This window comes from Phyllostomus hastatus, unplaced genomic scaffold (assembly GCF_019186645.2).
Source record: "Phyllostomus hastatus isolate PE091 unplaced genomic scaffold, TTU_PhHast_1.1 phas_scaffold_78, whole genome shotgun sequence".
Lineage (NCBI taxonomy): Eukaryota > Metazoa > Chordata > Mammalia > Chiroptera > Phyllostomidae > Phyllostomus > Phyllostomus hastatus.
Window position 1 is genome coordinate 834,971 of NW_025334041.1, and position 17,790 is coordinate 852,760.

Below are 17,790 nucleotides of genomic sequence, written 5' to 3' on the forward strand. Positions count from 1 at the left end.
GGTCAGCGCGACGGGACAGCGCCTGACCCTCCCGTTCTGACTCGGCCGCTTTCCTCTCGGTGCGACTCCCCGACAGACAACGCCCACCTTTCCGGCCCAGGAGGCGTGGGCTCACCTGGAGGTGCCTCGGCAGGCGCTGCTCTCAGGGGCGGGGGTGGCTGCGCTCGGCGGGGCCCGCGGGCTTCCTGCGGGGTGAGGACAGGGCTCAGGACAGGGCTCAGGACAGGGTCCCGGGGTCCCGCCCAGGTCAGGGCCGCGCAGGCCGGACTGGGGGGTGGTACCTGGCTGAGCCGGAAGAGCAGGGACAGGAGCTGAGCCCCCGGGGTCGCCAGGAGGGTGCACAGGAAGCTGGTCCGGAAGAGCCCCAGGGGCACGCCGGCGGGGCCGGCCCCGGGCAGGAGCTGCAGCGACGACAGCAGCGCGCGGGTCGCCCGGAGCCCGCGTGGCTCAGAGCACAGCCGTGTGTGACCACGCACATGGTCCATGTGAGTGTGGGGGCTGTGTTCTCCGAGTCCCACCCGCCCACCTCAGGGACGAAGGGGAAACGGCGGCAGAACTCCCGCCGCTTTTCTCCGGTTCGGATCCCTTTAAACCCAACGGTCTCCGAGCGCCTGCTGGACGCCAGGCCCTCGGTGAACAGGGTGGGCTCAACCCTCGCTGCCATCTGACGAGGGGCCACCAGTGTCCCCAAAGTGTCCCCAGTGCACAGAGCAGCAGAGGGAAGGTCAGACAACTGGTCGACCTCGGAGGAGCGGCCACCACAGGTTTCGTGGCCGTGTCCACTGGTCTTGTCCACAAGTGGCCTGGAGCACGCGGGTCCCTCCCTCCCCTGCCGTCAGCCGCCTCCGTGCACCGTGACCCCCGCTAACTCCGGAGACAAGCTGCCCCCTGCGGCCCTGGGACTGGGAAGCCACTTCCGGGAAGTGCGCCCACCTGCTCGTGTCCCGCGGCAGTGACCAGGGCCGCGAGGCAGGCGTGGGCGCACAGCAGGGCAAAGGCCACGCCGAGGCGCGGCGTGTGCGGGAGGCCCCTGCCGGCCGGCCGGCTGTGCACGGAGGCCCACACATGGAAGTCCTCCAGGAGCTCCGTGGACCTGGAGTACAGGAGCTGGAACGGACCGCGAGAGGCGCTCACTGGCACCAACCAGCGCGGAACCAACAGCGACCGACACCAGTGATCTTCTGCGCCGACAACCGGTCTGTGCTGCTTCGGCCCCGGCGTGTCCGCAGCCCCTGGGCCCCTCCGAGCTCCCAGTGCATCGGCCCCACCGCCCACGGCCCTGGAGCCCTGGGGCGCCCGTCCCCCACCCTGCCTGTCCCCCCTCGCCCGTCCCACCCTCGAGTGTCCCCACACCCTTCTCTGGAGCAGGGTGTCCAACCCGCAGCCTGCCCGCAGCCTGCCCGCGGCCCAGGACGGCTGTGAGTGCGGGCCAACACAAAACCGTAAGCTCGCTGAAAACATTACGAGGTTTTTGTGTGATGACGAGTCACGATGTATTTAACGTGCGGCCCGGAGACGCCGAGAGGTGGGCGCCGCCGCTCTAGAGCCGCCGCCGTTCACAAGCCCTCGCCCGGTGGGACGATCGCGTCTCTGCCTGGGGACCCGGTGCCCTCGAAACCCCTCGTCCGCAGCTCTCTGCCCAGCGCAGCTGAACTTCCCGGGGCCGTGAGCTCCCGAGAGCCGGGGGGGCCCCCTGCTGTGAGCACCCCGAGAGCCAGGGGTGAGGGCCCCCTGCAGTGGGTGCCACGGGGTGCATGCAGGGAGCCCAGAAGTCCGGCCCACAGAGGAGCTGGTGCCCCAGGCCCCTTCCGCAGACACACAGTGACAAACGTGTGCCCGGTCTCACGGGCCGGGACGAGCAGTGCCCGGGAGGGGCTGGCCCAGCACCACGGCGCACGGGGACTGGGAGAGCTGGGGACTGGGAGAGCTGGACACTGCGTCCCACTGGTGGCCACGCGGGACAGGGTGTCGCCTACCTTCCAGAAGCCGAGGCCCCCGCGCAGGCAGGCCAGCTCCCGCTCCACGCGGCCGTCCTGCCGGCCGGCGGCCAGCCAGCACTCGGCGGGGAAGAACCAGCCGCGTCCGAACCCCCGTCCGGCGTGCAGCTCCTGCACCATCACGTGGCTGACGTACCAGGCAGGAGAGGCCCCGCGGCTGTCGTGCCACAGGCGGACCTTCCGGAGCGGGCCCAGCGGGGCCGGGGTGCTGAGGACGCACGGGGGCCATCAGCCACGGGAGTGGGTGGGGCCCGTTGGCAGACAGAGTGACACATGAGGCCCCAGGGGGACACAGGGGGTTGGGGGTGAACCCCACAGGCCCCTCGAGTCACGGGACACAGGTGCCCGGCCACCCGGAGCCAGGACCCCGGAGCACCTCCCAGCCCGGCCCCTCCCCCCTTGCTGGGGTTCCTCTGGTAGGGACTATCTGCCCACAGTTCCCCGTCGGTCTCAATGGGGGGCTGACACCCAATAGCCCCACCGCAAACCCTGGAAGCAAACGTCTCCGGGAGAACACAGCTGTCTCTCCTTTCCCGCCAACACAGGTGCGCTTTTGACCGGGGGCAGCCCCTGCCTCCAGCCCCCGTCTCCACGCCACCTGGCACCTGGCTCACCCGTGTGTGGGCAGAACCAACCCCTGTAAGCGGTGCCGCCGTGATCACGAACTTCCTGGCACGTAAAGAACTCCTCCCTCCGTCCGCCCCTTTCTGAGTGTCACTGTGTGGGGTCGTGGTCCCTGCCAGAGTGTGTGGGTGCCGTCAGCCCCCCGAGCCCTCCCTGGCCCGTCTCCCCAACTGCACAGACAGCAAGGTCCGGACACCTGAGGACGAAGGTGTGCCTGGAATTCCGTTCGAACAGGGGCTTCCCCGGGCAGCAGAGTTCTCTGGGCTCCGAGAGTCCGTTGTCACCACACAAGACAACGTAAACCTCGACACAAGGACACGGGGGTGGGAGTTCAAGCACCGGCCCCCCACCTCAGTGCCCCCTCAGCCCAGGGTGGGTACGAGGGCCTGGAGGACTTGGGGGCGCTGGGCGGGCGGGGGGCACTGCAGACACACTTGAGAACCGAGAGTGAGTTCTGAGCACCAGGAGGGCCCGCCCTCCCGGGGGACCGGGCAGGCTCGCAGCACCCACGGGTGGCTGGGACGGGCTCTGCGGCGCCGCCCGCACGGGGCCTGCACGCGGCCGCGGCCCGTCCCCCACACCCCGCCGCTTCAGGCCACCTGTCCGCGCCCCTCGCCAGCATCCGCCAGGAACCCCGGGAAAACCACCGCCACCCACACTGCCGGCCAGCCGCCCAAGCCGGTGGGGGCCGTGCTCGCCCTGTCTCCCGAGGCCTCCCTCTGGGTGGCAGGTGCCGGGTCCCCACGACCGGACCAGCACAGCCCAGTTCCCAGAGTCTCGGTGATCCCGTCAGGGACAGCCCGTCGCCCGGGGCGCCCGAACACCTTCGCGGTGAAGCAGGCTGGAGACCGGAAGCCGGTGTCCACGACCACCGCGTACAGCTGGTGCCCGGGCGGCACGCGCTCCTGCAGGAACACGCGGCCGGTCTGCCTCCTCTCCCGGCGGTCCACGCGCCGGCCCCTCACGGCCAGGAGGATGTACAGAAGCGCACAGACCGCCACCATGGCGCCGGGGAGCGGGTTTGCCGGGCGCCTGCGAACGAAGGAGCAGGACTGAGGGCGTCGGTCTTGACACAGAGGTGCGGCCAGAGGCCGGCAGTGCTCCCCACGCTGGCTAGCACACCTGCACATGCATGTGCATGGGCTAACATGGGTGCATGGCTGGCTAACACGTGCATGCACACAGACTAACACAGGTGCTCACACACGTACACCGGCTAACGTGTGCACACACCCAGAAGAGGGGCTCGCAGGGCAGCCTCGGTGGTGTCACTGACTGATCACTATCAGCCCCACCTGCTGGTCTACGAGGAACCAGCTCCTGACAACTGGTCAGTAACCACGCTGGCGTCCCCATGACACGGATGTGAGGGAGGGAACGTCTCAGCCCCCACACCGGGAAACGCACCTTTCAGACCCGGCACGCCTGTTCTACCCGCACGGCGGCTGCGGAGGAGGGCACTCCAGATTTGTCACCCGAAAGGGGGCACTTCTGGGGACAACCGGGGGAAGCAGGGCCTGCAGACTGGGCAGCGGAGTCACTTGGACGCCGGCCCGACGGTCACCGCCGACCCCGTTCCCCACTGACCTCAGCCGAACCTCGGAGAGTTCCGTGTGGTCAGCCCCCCACTGCAGGGCTGAGAGTGTGGACAGACAGACAGACAGACGTGGCTGACACGGTGACACCGGGTGACGGTCACTGGCCAACATGCCCATGCGAAAGGCAGAGGCCACAGGACCAGGGACCACACGGCCGCCAGTGTGTGCGGGGTGGGGGTGGGGAGCCTGAGCACCCGGAGGTGCGGACGAGACCTGCCGACAAGGAAGTGGGACTCACCCTCGCAGCTCGGAGACGTCGCCCGTCTCCAAGGTGGCGTTCAGGTCCCTCCTTGCGACGGAGAAGGCGGCACCGGGGCGGTCGTAGCTGCGAGGAGAGGTGGGTGAGAGCCATGCGTGTCTGCAGGGCACAGCACCCGGGGGAGGGGGGGCCCGGTGGGACAGGGCGACTCAGACCCGTTGAACATGCTTGGCAAACGGGCGGGAGGCGGGGCCTGTGATGGCGCGGCCAGCGCCCACCCCTGAGTCTGCGCCCACAGCTCCCGGGGCCACCCCGGCACCACGGTCTCTGTGACGCCCCGTGACCACAGCATTGACATCCCTGTGACGATGGCCCAGAGCCTCCGATGACCCGGAAAAGCCCGTCAGACTGTTCGGGTGCCACAGTCCCGGTGTTGCCGTTGCCATGGCCACCACTGGATGGACTGGGTCTTCCAAACTGAAACCTCCAGCAGGTCTGCGTGTCCCCAGCGGGGCCGTGTCCAGTGAAGACGGGGACACGGGGAGCCATGGCTGCCAGCAGCCGCATGACACACGGCGTGGCCCGGACACGCCCGCCCTCAAGGGCGGCCAGAGGACGGTCTGACTCCACGTAAGATGAGGACTGTTTCTGGACGTGCCGGAGAACACGCGGCACAGCCTCTGCCACGGTGTCGGCGTGCACCCGGCGACGGAGGCTCCGACTGAGCAACATGGCCGACAGCCCCGTGCGCCCGGGGGCCCAGGTCAGGACGGCCCCGGGAGGAAGCGTGGTCTCCGAGAGCCCCGGCCCCCCGCAGACCCGTGTGCGCACCTGCAGCTCACTTTCCCCGGAGAAGCGCCCGGCTGCGGGGGGAGACCCGCGGGTGCCCACCGCCTCGCGTCCCAGAGCAGGCAGCGGACGCCCTGGACCCGCAGGGTGTAGCCCACGGCCTCGGCCAGGTGCCTGTCCGGAGGGTCCCTGTCGTAGTCCGCGTCCAGCAAGGACAGGTACGCCTGGGCGGGGCCTGCAAGAGGACGGGGGACCCAGAGTCACGGCCTGCAGGTCGCAGAGCGGCCCAGCCCGGACCCCAGGCCCAGGGAGTGGTGACAGGGGACACGGGCTGAGTGCGACGAAGCAGAGGACATGCACACATGCACGTCCCCGGGGGCCTCGCCCACGGACAGAGCCGAGGGCGCAGGGAGGCTCGCCCACCGACCTCGCAGCGACGGGGCCGGCACGGACAGGTGCGCCGTGAGCCCCTCCCAGGAGTGCGTCTGCTTCACCAGGAACCGGGACGGCGTCGGCTTCTCCGAGAACCTGGGGACGGACAGGAAGCCCCGGCGTCCGGCCCTGTCCCGGTTTCCCCCCCGACAGCTGCCACGCTTGCAACTCGGTGCAGAGACGTTAGCACGACAGGGCAGGGCAGGGGGGGGGGCGCGGGGGACAGAATGCACCCCCACCCCGCCCCGCCCCGCCGAGTCATTCACTCTGCGCGGCCCTCACTCGCTTCAGTAAAGACCAAACGCGGAGCTCGGGCACCACGGGGACCGTGCCGGCCTGCAGGAACGCCGCCAGGGGCTCCAGGAGGGCGGGCTTGTGCCCCCCTCCCCGAACGGTGACTGTTAGGGGTCAGGCAGCGGCAGCCTCGGGGCAGCGAGCACAGTGTGGTGACAGGGAGGCGCTGCTCAGAACCCGTCACCTTCTCTGCGTGTGACAAAGATTAAGCGAAATCCCAAGCTTTTTGAGCCAAGAGGCAGGTCTCTCGGCCCCGACGGCTTAGCTTGCAGGACGGACACAAGTCAGCCCACGGCGCAGGGGCCTGTGGGGACGCCGCCTGTGCGACACACACACGTGCACGCACACACACACCCGGTCGAGCTGTCGATTTCTTCACGCAGCCAGCCTCCCGCTGCGCCCGAAGTGCAAGGTCGCTCAGAGACCTTCTCAGGGTCCGGCCCACCCCTCGCGCCAGCCCCGCGGTGGCTGCAGCCCGGCCCCACGCACCTCAGCAGCAGCAGGACCGGGAAGGCCCTGGCGGCCGGCCGCGAGAACGTGACCCGGACCTGCAGGGCCTCCGGGGGGGCCGGGGAGAGCCCCGCCAGGCGGTGGACGTGCACTCGGTCCCGACGCAGCACGAGCGCTGTCTCGTTCCCGCCGTCGCCCTGCCGGTGCACGGACAAGGAGCAGCGTTGGCGGACAACTCGCGAGTTCGCCCTGGAAAGTAGAGATGCCTCCACAAGGCGCAGGCACAGCCGCTGCGCAGCTGAGGGGCGGGGCTGTCCTTACCGGGCGGTCTTCCTCCCCAAACTCCACGGTCACGGGCATCCTCAGCCGCTGGGTGCGGAGCGGCCTCCTGCCGGAGCAGCGGTGCAGGGCCAGGGCGAGCACCGTGCCCACCTGGGGGCCCAGAGCGCACCTCAGGCGGTGACACCAGCCGCTCTGCAGCTACAACCCACCCCACTGTGGAGCTGGAGCTGGAGCTGGTGCTGGGGGCCTACACTCAGGCAAGACAGGTTCGCTGGATAGACCGGCAGGACCTGGGGCGAAGGTGGGGCAGGGGGCAGGGGGCAGGGGGCAGGGGGCAGGGGGCAGGGGGCGGGCAGGGCTTCGCTGAGTCGCTCTCACTCAAATCCGTCATCCTGGAGTCTCTCAAAGTGTCACACAGAAGCCACACCTGCCGAGGGAGGGGCCAAGGGAGGGGCGGAGGGGCCCCAGAGGGCTGGCAGGTGGCGGCTGGACACCACACTGAGAACTCGGCCCCAGCCGTGTGGGACACTCCCCCGGGTGTTGGGGACTCGCCGCACAGACAGTAAATGTTTTTGTTTTTGTTTTTTTTGCATGTGGTCTTCCCAGGTCCCCAGGACCCCTGGCCGGCACCCTTTAACTGGCTGTACTCGCGTTCCCCTCATTCCTCAAAGCCCCAAGCGGACCTACTGCCTGCGGGACACTCAGGCCCCTCCCCACTCGGGCTACGAGAACTGACGCTGTTTCGAGTGAACGCATCGGACATCTTGCTTTGCAGAGAGCTGCTCTCCCGTCTCCCCGGGGGGGGGGGACACCGAGGGGGACCCCGCCCGAGCGAGCAGGTGCTCCCGGCCGCCCAGACGCCCCGCGCCCGCCCCCCCCAGAGGCCCATGTCTGCGCAATCGCCCATTTCACTTAAGTTTCTGCTTCTTTTCTGCGTGCCGGTCGGGGTGGTTTTCAGGGGCTGCTTAGCCACGTGTTTCCCCAAAAGGAGGGGGTGCAAACACTTTCGCACAGCCCGGGGGGCTCGCCTCCATCTGCATGCTACTCCGTCACACATCACGGGGCGGGGGGGGATGTGGGGGGGCACGTGAGCGGGGCAAGGCACAGAAAATGCAGGACCGCTGGCACCCCGCCCCCGTGACCCGGGTCACTGCCGTGGCCTCCGGAGCGGAGGCAGAAGGGAAGCCCGTGGCCGCAGAACCATGACACGCTGGCACCACCCTCCCGACACGCCCACCGCCACAGGCCCGCTGACACTGGCCCCCTCTTCTGTCCAGCCCCTGGGGACCCTGTGGCCAGCCTTGTGGGGACACACGCTCAGACCCACACCGGCCTCTGGCTCTGACAGCTGGGCGGTGCGGCCCAGCAGGACACCCCGAGGGGCTCCGGGTCCTGGGTGCGGGGACACCCCTGGGTTGGCTGAGGTTGTCTTGCAGGTGACACGGACACTAGCCCGGAACTGAGCACCGGGGCGCACATGCCCCCCCGGTCCCCGGCGTCTCTGCCCATGTGCACGGTCCCCGCGGGCGGGAGCTGGGCCCCGAGGACTGTATACCTGGCCAGGCGCGGGCCCCCACGGGGCGGGGCTGCCCCGGAAGAGCGAGAGCTGGCTGACGTAGCAGGGGCTCTGCGTCTCCTGCGCGGTGAGGTCCGCGGGCAGCCGCACCCGCACCAGCACCGGGCCCAGGCCCAGCGTGGCGCTCCCGGCGCGGCGGTGGAGCTGCGAGCGGAACTCCGTCCACCCGGCGCTGACGTGGAGCTGGTGCTCGCAGCCCGCCGACAGGCAGCCCTGGAAGCACACGGGCAGACGCTGGTCCAGGCTTGGGTCCGAACAAGGACGCTCGGCCGGAGGACGGTGACTCCTGCTGCTGGCTTCTGCTCGGCGGTGCCTCCCCGTGACGGCTGCCCCTCTGTGACAGGTGCCCCTCCCCCCAGGTTCCGGGCCCCGGTTGGGGGCTGGAGGGCACGCGCTCACAGGGGCCCGGGCCGAGTGCACACGCACTTCCTGATCGCCCGGTGCCCCCCGCACCCAGGAGGGGACAGGGGGGCTCAGGGGGACGAGGGGGGGACGGGGGGGACGGGGGGGACGGGGGGACGGGGGGACGGGGGGGGAGGGGGGAGGGGGCGGGACCCCCAGGGACTGAGGAGACATGGAAGCTTCCGGAAGGAACCCGATTCACCCCCGAGACAATTTCTGAAGGTCACGGCAGTGGGAACACCCGCTCTGTCAGCGGAGCCACCTTCTGCACCAGTGGGGAGGTGGGGAGGTGGGGAGGTGGGGAGGTGGGGAGGTGGGGGGGTGGGGGGTGGCCGTGTGTGGGACTCCCCATACTCCCCAGGGACAGGGAGGCCCAGCAGAGCCCATGGGGACCGGCGGCAGCAGCCACGGTCACCAGGATGCTCCCAGGAAACCCAGCAAGTAAACACCCCCTAATGTCATGCTGCCGCCCAGCACCCCACACCCCGTAGACCTCAGGGACCTGCCACACTCAGAGTTTCAAGAGAAGCAATCACTGAACAGGGACCCTGCTGGGGAGGGGAGGGGAGGGGAGGGGAGGGGGTGGGCGACGTACCAGCAGGGCGTCCGAGATGACCTGAACTCCGTCCTCGAGCAGACGGGCTGCGTCCCATGGGGGACTGTGGTCAGGGCCCCCCAGGACCCCCGCCACCAGCAGGACGAGCTCCCGCACCCGCCCCGCGTCCGCCAGGAGGCTGGCGGGGGGCCGCCCAGGAGCCAGCAGCGAGCGGGCGTGTCCGAGGATGAGGTCGGCGCTGGCGGCGCTCAGCTGCGTGGAAACAGAGATAAAGCGCTGCTGCCCAGGCCCTGCGTCCCCGGAAGTGAACCCCGCGCCAGGGCCCCGGGGCCCGGGTTCAAGCCCCGCTCGCCCCGATCTCACATAAGCGGCAGTCGGCTCCCGGGGGTCAGCATCCTGACCCGCAGAGTGACAAACGAGGACACGTGACTGTGACCGAGAAGGGACAGAGCAGGAGCTGGCCGAGGCCCCGGTCTCGGCGCAGAGAAGCAGGGAGACGCCGGGGAAGCGGGGCGCACCTTGTTGGGGAAGCGGAGGAGGTCCCGCAGCACGAGGACCCAGTCGGCCGCGTCCTCCTGGGCAGGACAAGGAGACGGAGGCAGGGCAGAGGCGGTCAGCCCGCGCGGTCCCCCGCTGGCCGCACGGCTCCGCTCGCTCGGGCAGGGACGGGGCCGACCCCCGCTCTGGGCTCAGGGACCCAGGGAAGCTCCCCGTGTCTGAGAGACCGCCCGCCGGTCCCATGCATTCCTGCTGGCAGGGCACCCGTCCCCTGACCGTGGACCGGCTCCCAGCCCCGTCGGGAGGTGACAGGCAGCAGCAGGGGCCAGGCCGCCAGCGCAGGTGACCCCGGCGAGGGTGCGAGGGCATGGCGGGGGGAGGATCAGTATTAGCGCCCGTGCCGTGGTGACCGTGGACTGGGGTGCCCTTGGGCGTCACTGCTCTCAGGGACAGGGGGGACAGCGGGGACGGGGGGGACAGGGGGGACGGGGGGACGGGGGCCTCAGGCCCGCTGTGTGCAAGGCCCTGGCCTGGGAAGCCGCACCCGTTGTGACCCTGACCGCTGTGTTGTTCCCGAGGAGGAATGGGGCCGTGTTCACCTAGTTCCCTCCCACGGCGATGCGGGCCTGTCTGCACAGACGGCGGCTGAGGCTGTGCTCTCCTCGGGAAACCAGCCGCGCTGTACCCCGCCGGTTTGCGAGACGCAGGAGCCAGTGGGAGGCCGCAGCCATGCGTCAGACCACACGAGCGGCCCACCCAGCTCGGCCCCCAGTGGGCCTGTCTCCCAAGTGCGACCGCCCGCGTGTGACCCAGCCAGGCCCAGCCCCTGCTGCGCAGGCCTGGGCCGCACCTGGTCTCGGGGAGCGGAGGTGCACGCTGCAGAAACGAGCGCGTCCTGGATGCGCGGCCACAGGCCGCAGGAGGGACTCCCGTCCCTCGCCCAGCGACTCAGGTCACTGGCGGTCACGGAGACATAGTTCCGGATTTCTGCGGAACTCCCCATCAGCCGGAGGGCGGACAGGCTCTTCAGGCTGGAGTTGTACCTGCGGGACACAGACACGCTGCAGGACGCGTCCACCTGCCCGCCAGCCGGCGGGGATGGCACTGGTTACAGAGACGCTTCCCGGCTGGGGCGGGGCAGGCAGAGAGGGCTGGGGAGGAGCCGGCCTGGGCAGAGGGAGCTCCAGCAGGACTCAGGAGTGACGCCGGCCCCCCTAAACGCCGCGTTGGACGGAGCAGGTGCGAGGCACCAGCAGGGGGCGCAGGAACGAGGCCGGGAAGGGCGGGGGTGCAGAGCTGGACGGGGCCCCGCGTGTGCCGGGAAGCTGAGGGGTGGGCAGCACCCGAACCTGCAGCAGGTGGGAGCCACGGTGTGCACTGTGACCCATGGAGTCGGCCGGGTGGGGTGGGGTGGGGTGGGGTGGGGTGGGGTGGGAGCGGGGCAGGGCAGACAAAGCTCACTCACACGTCCTCGCCGGGGCAGTCGTCCCCGTGGCGACGGGGCAGCACAGTCACTGCAGCAGCACATGGCTTCGTCTGGGAGCCCTCGCCGTCGGTGACCACGGTGGACACCAGGACTGGAAGGGACACAGTGTCGGGGGGTCAGCAGGGCCATGCGCAGATGCTTCTGCAGGTGCGGGCAGCCATAGAGGGGCAGACCCGCAGGCCGGCCCCCAGCCCCTGCTGGCCCAGCTCCGTGTCCGGGCGGCGACCACACTCCCCGTGAGACAGGACAGCACCTGGGAGGAGGGGGTGAGCGCCAGAGCCAGAGGGCGGCAGCGTCCCCAGGAAGGCAGGCGGCCACCGTGAGGAGGGCCAGGGAGCGGGCCCTCCGCTCACACATGCTGCCCACCGGTCCCCGGCCCTGCACCGTGTGCCCCTGCAGTGAGACGCCCCCGGTGGCCCCGCCTGCGCGGGGTCCGTCAGGTGAGAAAGGAGTCACATGTGAGATGGCTGACCCGGGGCCGGGGGGCCGAAGAGGGAGGTGCAGACTGAGAGGCTGCGCCCAGGGCCGAGGTGCCACCGGGGCCAGCCCCGGGGGGAGGCTGGGAGTGCGCAGGCCCCGGGGGAGGCTGGGCCCGAGGGCGGGGACGAGAGCTGATCAGCACGGTTGACCTGCTCAGACGTCAGGTGGAAGGAACCTCAGCAGCCACATTGCGGAAACCACTAGGTCAGAGACTCAACCTCCCTCCATGCCGGAACCATCCGGAAGCTTACAAGACTCTGTCGCCCTGAGATGCTCAGGTCACGGCTCTGGGCCCTGCGGGTCGACGCCCTTCGCTCAGTGGCTGTGTCCCGCACACTCAGGGGAGGGGGTCCTGGGGCCGGTGGGGGTGGGTCCGGGCTGTGGGGGAGGACGGGCTCCAAGGACAACCCACCCCAGTGCGGCGTCCCCCACGCCGGAGGGCGGGAGACCGGGGCGCCGCTCCCCCGGCAAACGCTGGATTCTCGGGGACCACGCCCGCCGTGGGCAAACCAGGGGCAGCTGGGTCTCAGATGCTTCGTTTGAACATTCCTGGTGTCTCCTCACCGACCTGCTTCAGATTCCAACACGCACTTACACGGCACATCCCGTCTGCACGCGAAAGGGGGCAGCTGACCAACCCTAAGACGCATTTGACTTCTCCGGGTGAGTCACTGAGAACCTCATCTTCCCAGGTTGGGGGGGGCAGGGGGAAGCTTCAGGACGCAGCCCACGCCCCCAACCGGCCGGCGACTCACCCTGGTGCCCGTCCGCGGGCTCCCCCGCGGGCAGCGCGAAGTAGTGCTGGGTGTCGGTCCCCCGGTGCAGGGTGCGCGGGGCGGCGTCCCCCACCTGGTAGCGGAACTCGTAGCGGAAGTCCTGCGACCCGTCCGTCCAGGGAGAGCGGGGGAAGCACCGATGAGCAGACAGACGGCGGCCTGACCAGCACCCACGCTGTCCCTGCCCCACGGACGCTCGGCTGGTGGGACGGGTGTCCCCAGCGCACATGCAGGGGTGACCACCCACCTCCAGTCCCCCTTGTCCCCCACGGGGGACACCCCACACGCTGCGTCTGTCACTCGGGTGAGTGGGTCCTCCTGGGGGGGGCCTCCCAACAGCCACAGACGCAGGGAGCGCAGGGCTCCTTGGGGTGAAGGGGACAAGGCTGCCCCTCCACTTTCCACGGTGGGGGGGACATGGCAGACGGGGGATGGGGCCTTTGTGGGGGCAGCAGTCTCAGCCTCAGGGCTCAGAGCAGGGCATCCGGGCGGGGCCTGCGGGGGGGGCTGGGGGGGGGCCAGGGCGGGGTCTCCTGAGGATGCTCGTGGGGGTGGGGGTTTCTGGAGGGGCCGGTGGACATGGGGCGGTCCAGCACCCAGCCCTGGGGGGGTGGGCTTTGTGCCCCCCGGTCCCTCAGAGAGCCGCTGTGAGCCCCGCCCTCAGGACAGGCGCGGGGCCGCGGTGCTCACCGGTCGGCCCGAGGTGCAGAAGACACTGAAGACGGTGTGGGCCTCCAGGCCGCGAGGCGGCTGCACCTGGCAGGCCACGCCCCGCGGGGCTCCGTTGACGGTCAAGTACAGCTGGGCTTTCCCCAGGAAGCGGAGCCCCGAAGCTGCGGGTGGGGGGGGTGGAGACGGGGTGACACCCACGCTGGAGAGTGCCGGGGGGCCCGAGGTTCTGACCACGCACACCCCCGTGGGGCCCCAGCCCCGTGGACGTGCTGCCCTGGGCCTCCTGGGCCGCCCAGCGCTGCTGGCTCAGGACCGGGCCCAGCCACTGCGTGAGCCAGCACGTCCTCCGGGGAGGCGGGCAGTGGCCAAGGAGGGGTCACCGGGCCCCTGGAACATGCGGCTGCAACTTGCAGGAAAAGCCGTGACTAGAACCCGATCCCCCTCCCCGCCCGCAGCAGGCCCGGCCAGCAGGTCACCTACCCACAGTGGCCTGCAGGACGTAGGTGGCCCCAGGGCTCAGCGAGTACGGCTTCACTGTCACCGTCTGTCCCGCGGTCCCTGCAGGAAAGGAGGGTGGCAGGGGGTTGGGGACTCCGCAGGGCGGCAGGGCAGACGCACCCCCGAGGGGACGGGGACACAGGCTCTGCCTGGAGACGCCGCAGCTTGTCGTCCCCCTCGGCTCGGAGCTGGAGGCTCCCGCCCGGCCTCCCCCCACTGGACAGGCAGCCTGAGCTGGGCAGTGGCCAGGCCAGAGAGGACGCCGTCGTCCCGGAGAACTCGGGGAAGAGCCGAGTCCCCGCATTTACAAGCGGGCGCACCAAGTCAGTTTGTCTGTCCCTCTCCGGGCGACACCGGAGTGCCTGCAGGAGCAGCTCCAAGCCTGCGTGTGACCGCTGACCGTGGGGGATGGTGGCCCCGGCAGACAAAGACTCCCCTGACCCGTGCGCCTGGAAGGGGAGACCCAGGGGCGCCCTGGGTGGGCGCCAGCTGCTCGTCACCTGACAACAGGGAACCCGGGTCTCCGCCCAGGGGACAGCAGCTGTGTGACTGTGGACCAGCAGGTCCGGATGGGGCTCAGCAGCCCCCCACTGCTCCTTGGAGGCAGCGGCCCGAGCTCGGTCTGTGGGTCACCCTGGGAGCACGTGCGCACGAGGGGCCGGCACCGCCCTCGGCACCGGGGCCCGCGTGGCAGCCTCTTCCCCTCCGTCTGCAGATGGGGGCCCCCGGCCTGCAGGCCACGGGGGACAGTCACCCCTGCAGAGGCCTCGTGCCCCCTGCCCCCCATCTCGTCTGGTCCACAGAGAAAGGGCAGGCAGAGGCAGGGCTGGTGTCCCGTCCCAGGCCAGCCGAGGCGCTGGGACAGAGGGCGCTCCTACCAGACACGGTGTAGCTGTGGAAGACAGCCCGGCTCACGGGGGACTTGGGCCAGTTGACCAGGAGAGCAGGCCCGGCGGCCCGGGCGGGGAGGAAGGGGCCCAGCAGCTGGTCTCCGTCCCTGGGGCCCTCCTCGGCACCGGCAGTCGGTCCTGGCGCTGGCAGGTGGAGGTGGGCCCCTGGGGAGACACGCGGAACCACGTCGGTTAGGGAGAGGGTGGTCACGACCTTCTGAGAGCATCGGCCGTTCTGCTTCTGGGCCCTGCTCAGCTCCAGGCTCCGCCCACCACACGCGGTCGAGAGCAATGCCATTGCCACGTGACTCGTGGGCCGTGGCGTTCACTCGGCACACGTGCGCTGGGCCCCAGACGCCCAGGTGCGGCTACTGGAAACGGCCGGCGGCCGGGTGAGCACGTGGGAAAGCGCATGAGGAGGAACCCCCGCCCCGGGGCAGCGAGACGCCGGCGGTGGGGGCGCCCGGAGCGGACAGAGTGGGGCGCAGAGAGGGGGCACGGGTGGGGCAGGACAGGACCGCGGGGGAGGCTCAGGACAGAGATGGGGGAGACCCTTGAGGAAGACGCTGCTCGGGTGGCCGGGCTGGGGCCGGGGCAGCTCCCGGGGCTTTGCTGAGGGAGGCCGACCTCTGGCCCCACGCCCAGGCCGGCAAGCACGGTTAGACGGGAAAGCGGGTGCCTGCCTGGGGGCGCCGGAGGGGCCCGGCCTCCAGGAAGAGCGGTCCGTGAGCGCCAGGCCTCCCCCCCTCACTGTGCTTTGGTGCACACCCACTGCGCGAGAGCCCACCAGCCCCGTGGGTCAGGTGTCTGATCACCATGTCACACACCTGAAGTTAACGTGTCGACTGAGGTTACAGAGTAAAACATCATTAAAGAAAAGAAAGAAACGTCCCTCGCTGGGCTCAGAGGGGCAGACGTGGGGAGGGCCTGGGAGCAGCACGAGGAGGGGGACAGAGACCCCGGGCGGCGGGCGGGGGTGGGGGGAGGACAAGAGGGGCTCCCCAGGGGGGCAATCCGATCCCACAGGCAAGGAGGGAGGGCGTCGAGGGGGTGCTTCTGGCCGGGGACAGGCGGCCCACGGACCAGGGACGCTGGGAGAGAGACGGTGCCCCGGGGGCCTGGGCTCCTCTGGGTGTCTGCAGCTGGGGGCCCTCTGGGTCGCAGGAGAGCGGAAAGTAGGGCCAGACTGTGCCCCCAAAAGAGCAACGCCCGCCCCTCGGCCTCGGGCCGCAGGAGGGGGCGCGGACCCGGGCTAGGGGAGCGGGTGGAGGGCCGGCGGGGCGGGGACAGGACGCGGGCGGGGTCGGAGGGCGGAGCGCAGACTCACAGTCCGCCGGCCACCTCCCTTCCGCCGGCGCTGCTTCCTGGACGTCACCGTAATGAGCCTCGAAGTCTGCGGGACAGGACAACGCGGGGACGTGGCGTGGGGACCAGACCCCCTGAAATTCCCACGGCTCCCCAGGGACACGCAGCCCCTCTGGTCTGCTTCAGGCCCCGCCCCGCGGACGCGAACCCCTCCGAGGCCATTCGGGGCCGGGCGGGGCGAGGCAGCGTCCTGGTCCCCGCCCCCCGGTGGGCGGGGCTCTGCGTGGTCACCTGCCGGCTGGATGCGGTGGCCTGGGGACAGACAGGCCTTGCTCTCCTCTCTCACAGGAGAAGCTGCACGAACGTCCAGCTGCCACTGTCACCTTTCTGTCCCCAGGGCGCTTCCCTCCCCCAGTCCGAGGGACTTGTGGGGGCCCGCCCACCCGCTCCCCGGAGGCCGGGATTCTGGGGTGCAGCGGCCTCTGGAACACCGGGCACAGCCCCGTCCCCTGACCGTGACCGAGAGCAGCCCAGGGGAATGAATGGTGGCGGGGGGAGGGGCAGGCGGCGAGGGCGAAGGCGGGTGCAGGGCCAGGACCCGGCTCCCTGACCGTGAACTTCCCTGAGCTGCGGGGCACAGACCGGCCTCTGTCCAGCCTGAGCAGCAGGGGTGGGTGCCAGGCGGGGCCCACGGGCACATGACCCACACCTACACCAGGGCGGCACCTACCAGGCAGGGGAGGGGTCGGGCTCACTGGGGTCCGCACGTCCCAGGGACCCCCGTCTGGGGCCGCAGCGTCACCCACAGCGGGGACACGGGGCACAGGGCCTGTGGACTCCGAGGAGGCTGTGCCCGGGGCTGAGATGTCCAGCCGGCCCGGGGTCCGTGGCCACAGCGCCCACGAGGATGGCGCAGGCGTGACATGCGGCTCTGCCCTGCTTGGCCCCAGGGACGGTGGGTAGGACTCCGATGACCTCCATCTGGCCCCCAGACCCGTGGAGCCCAGCAGTCCCACGGTTCTGCAAAACGGAACTTCAACGGAGATGTCACAGGGTCACGGGTTTGGACGGGAATCGGTTCCTAAGCGCTTACAGATCCCACACCCACACTCTGTCTTACACAGACCCAGTGTCAGCAGGAAGGCTGCTCGCAGGGGGCCTAGCCGGGGGCGGGCCAGCTGCCGGGCCACCGGGAGGGGCCGCCGAGCGCCCCGCACCCCGGCCCGGCCGGCCGCACGTGCTCGAGACACTACCTGGGCACGAGGTAGTGTCCTAGCCCCACCTGGCAGCCGGTGTCTCGGCAGCGGCCCCGACCCGGCCGGTAGGGTTCCCGGAAGAGGGTCGACAACCAGGAAACACTCGGCGCGGACGGGAGAACGGAGCCCCCCAGGGAGTCGGCATTCACTGTCCCCCAACGCGGCGGCTCCATGAGGGCAGGGCTGAGCCGCCACCGTGCAGGCAGGGACGAGCGCCCGCCCAGAGGGACGTGTGACCACCGCTGGGACCCCCACCGCCCATTGCCTCCCACCCCACGTTCAGTGGCCAGACCCGCCCCATCAGCGCGGAGGCCGCTCCCCTCGTGGGAGCCTCGTGAGGCTGCGAGGGGAAGGGGGGGAGCACGTGGGCGGGGCGGGAGGCACAGGCTGCCCAGGGCGCCGTGCAGCCAGCTCAGGGCGGGGCCCCTCCGTGGTCAGGCCAGAGCGGCCCTGGCACAGCGTCGCCCAGGAGGATGCTGCTGCCCCAGGCCCCACCCGGGACCCTGCCACCCATAGGCCCCGCCCGCCACCGGGGCCACGTGTCCCCCACGTGGCTTCCCCAGACTTCCCCCTCCTGCAGAACCTCAGGACCCCCACTGTCCCCATGAAACCTAAGGCTCAGAGCAGCTCCCAGGCACAGCCGCAGGGGGCAGTGAGGACGGATCCCCCCTCTGCCGGCTCCTCAGCTGAGCCCCCAGCCACCGGGCCCCGAGGACACCTGTCATCTCAC

General features: G+C 70.5%; 1 protein-coding gene across 1 annotated transcript in view; it reads right to left on the reverse strand.

The window, feature by feature from the left end:
- Nucleotides 1-17,790, reverse strand: part of PKD1L1 (polycystin 1 like 1, transient receptor potential channel interacting) — a 44,604-nt gene that overhangs the window by 17,763 nt on the left and 9,051 nt on the right. The window contains exons 12-33 of the mRNA XM_045828850.1: nucleotides 16,535-16,837; nucleotides 15,827-15,892; nucleotides 14,488-14,664; nucleotides 13,592-13,669; nucleotides 13,130-13,272; nucleotides 12,419-12,539; nucleotides 11,163-11,274; nucleotides 10,548-10,740; nucleotides 9,718-9,774; nucleotides 9,239-9,451; nucleotides 8,221-8,454; nucleotides 6,705-6,815; nucleotides 6,423-6,580; nucleotides 5,635-5,735; nucleotides 5,250-5,442; nucleotides 4,458-4,544; nucleotides 3,446-3,653; nucleotides 2,818-2,924; nucleotides 1,977-2,205; nucleotides 934-1,107; nucleotides 282-401; nucleotides 116-185 (exon numbers count right to left, since the gene is read on the reverse strand). Of these exons, the coding sequence (XP_045684806.1) occupies nucleotides 116-185; nucleotides 282-401; nucleotides 934-1,107; nucleotides 1,977-2,205; nucleotides 2,818-2,924; nucleotides 3,446-3,653; nucleotides 4,458-4,544; nucleotides 5,250-5,442; nucleotides 5,635-5,735; nucleotides 6,423-6,580; nucleotides 6,705-6,815; nucleotides 8,221-8,454; nucleotides 9,239-9,451; nucleotides 9,718-9,774; nucleotides 10,548-10,740; nucleotides 11,163-11,274; nucleotides 12,419-12,539; nucleotides 13,130-13,272; nucleotides 13,592-13,669; nucleotides 14,488-14,664; nucleotides 15,827-15,892; nucleotides 16,535-16,837 (3,255 nt within the window). The remainder of the gene's footprint in view (nucleotides 1-115; nucleotides 186-281; nucleotides 402-933; nucleotides 1,108-1,976; nucleotides 2,206-2,817; nucleotides 2,925-3,445; nucleotides 3,654-4,457; nucleotides 4,545-5,249; nucleotides 5,443-5,634; nucleotides 5,736-6,422; nucleotides 6,581-6,704; nucleotides 6,816-8,220; nucleotides 8,455-9,238; nucleotides 9,452-9,717; nucleotides 9,775-10,547; nucleotides 10,741-11,162; nucleotides 11,275-12,418; nucleotides 12,540-13,129; nucleotides 13,273-13,591; nucleotides 13,670-14,487; nucleotides 14,665-15,826; nucleotides 15,893-16,534; nucleotides 16,838-17,790) is intronic.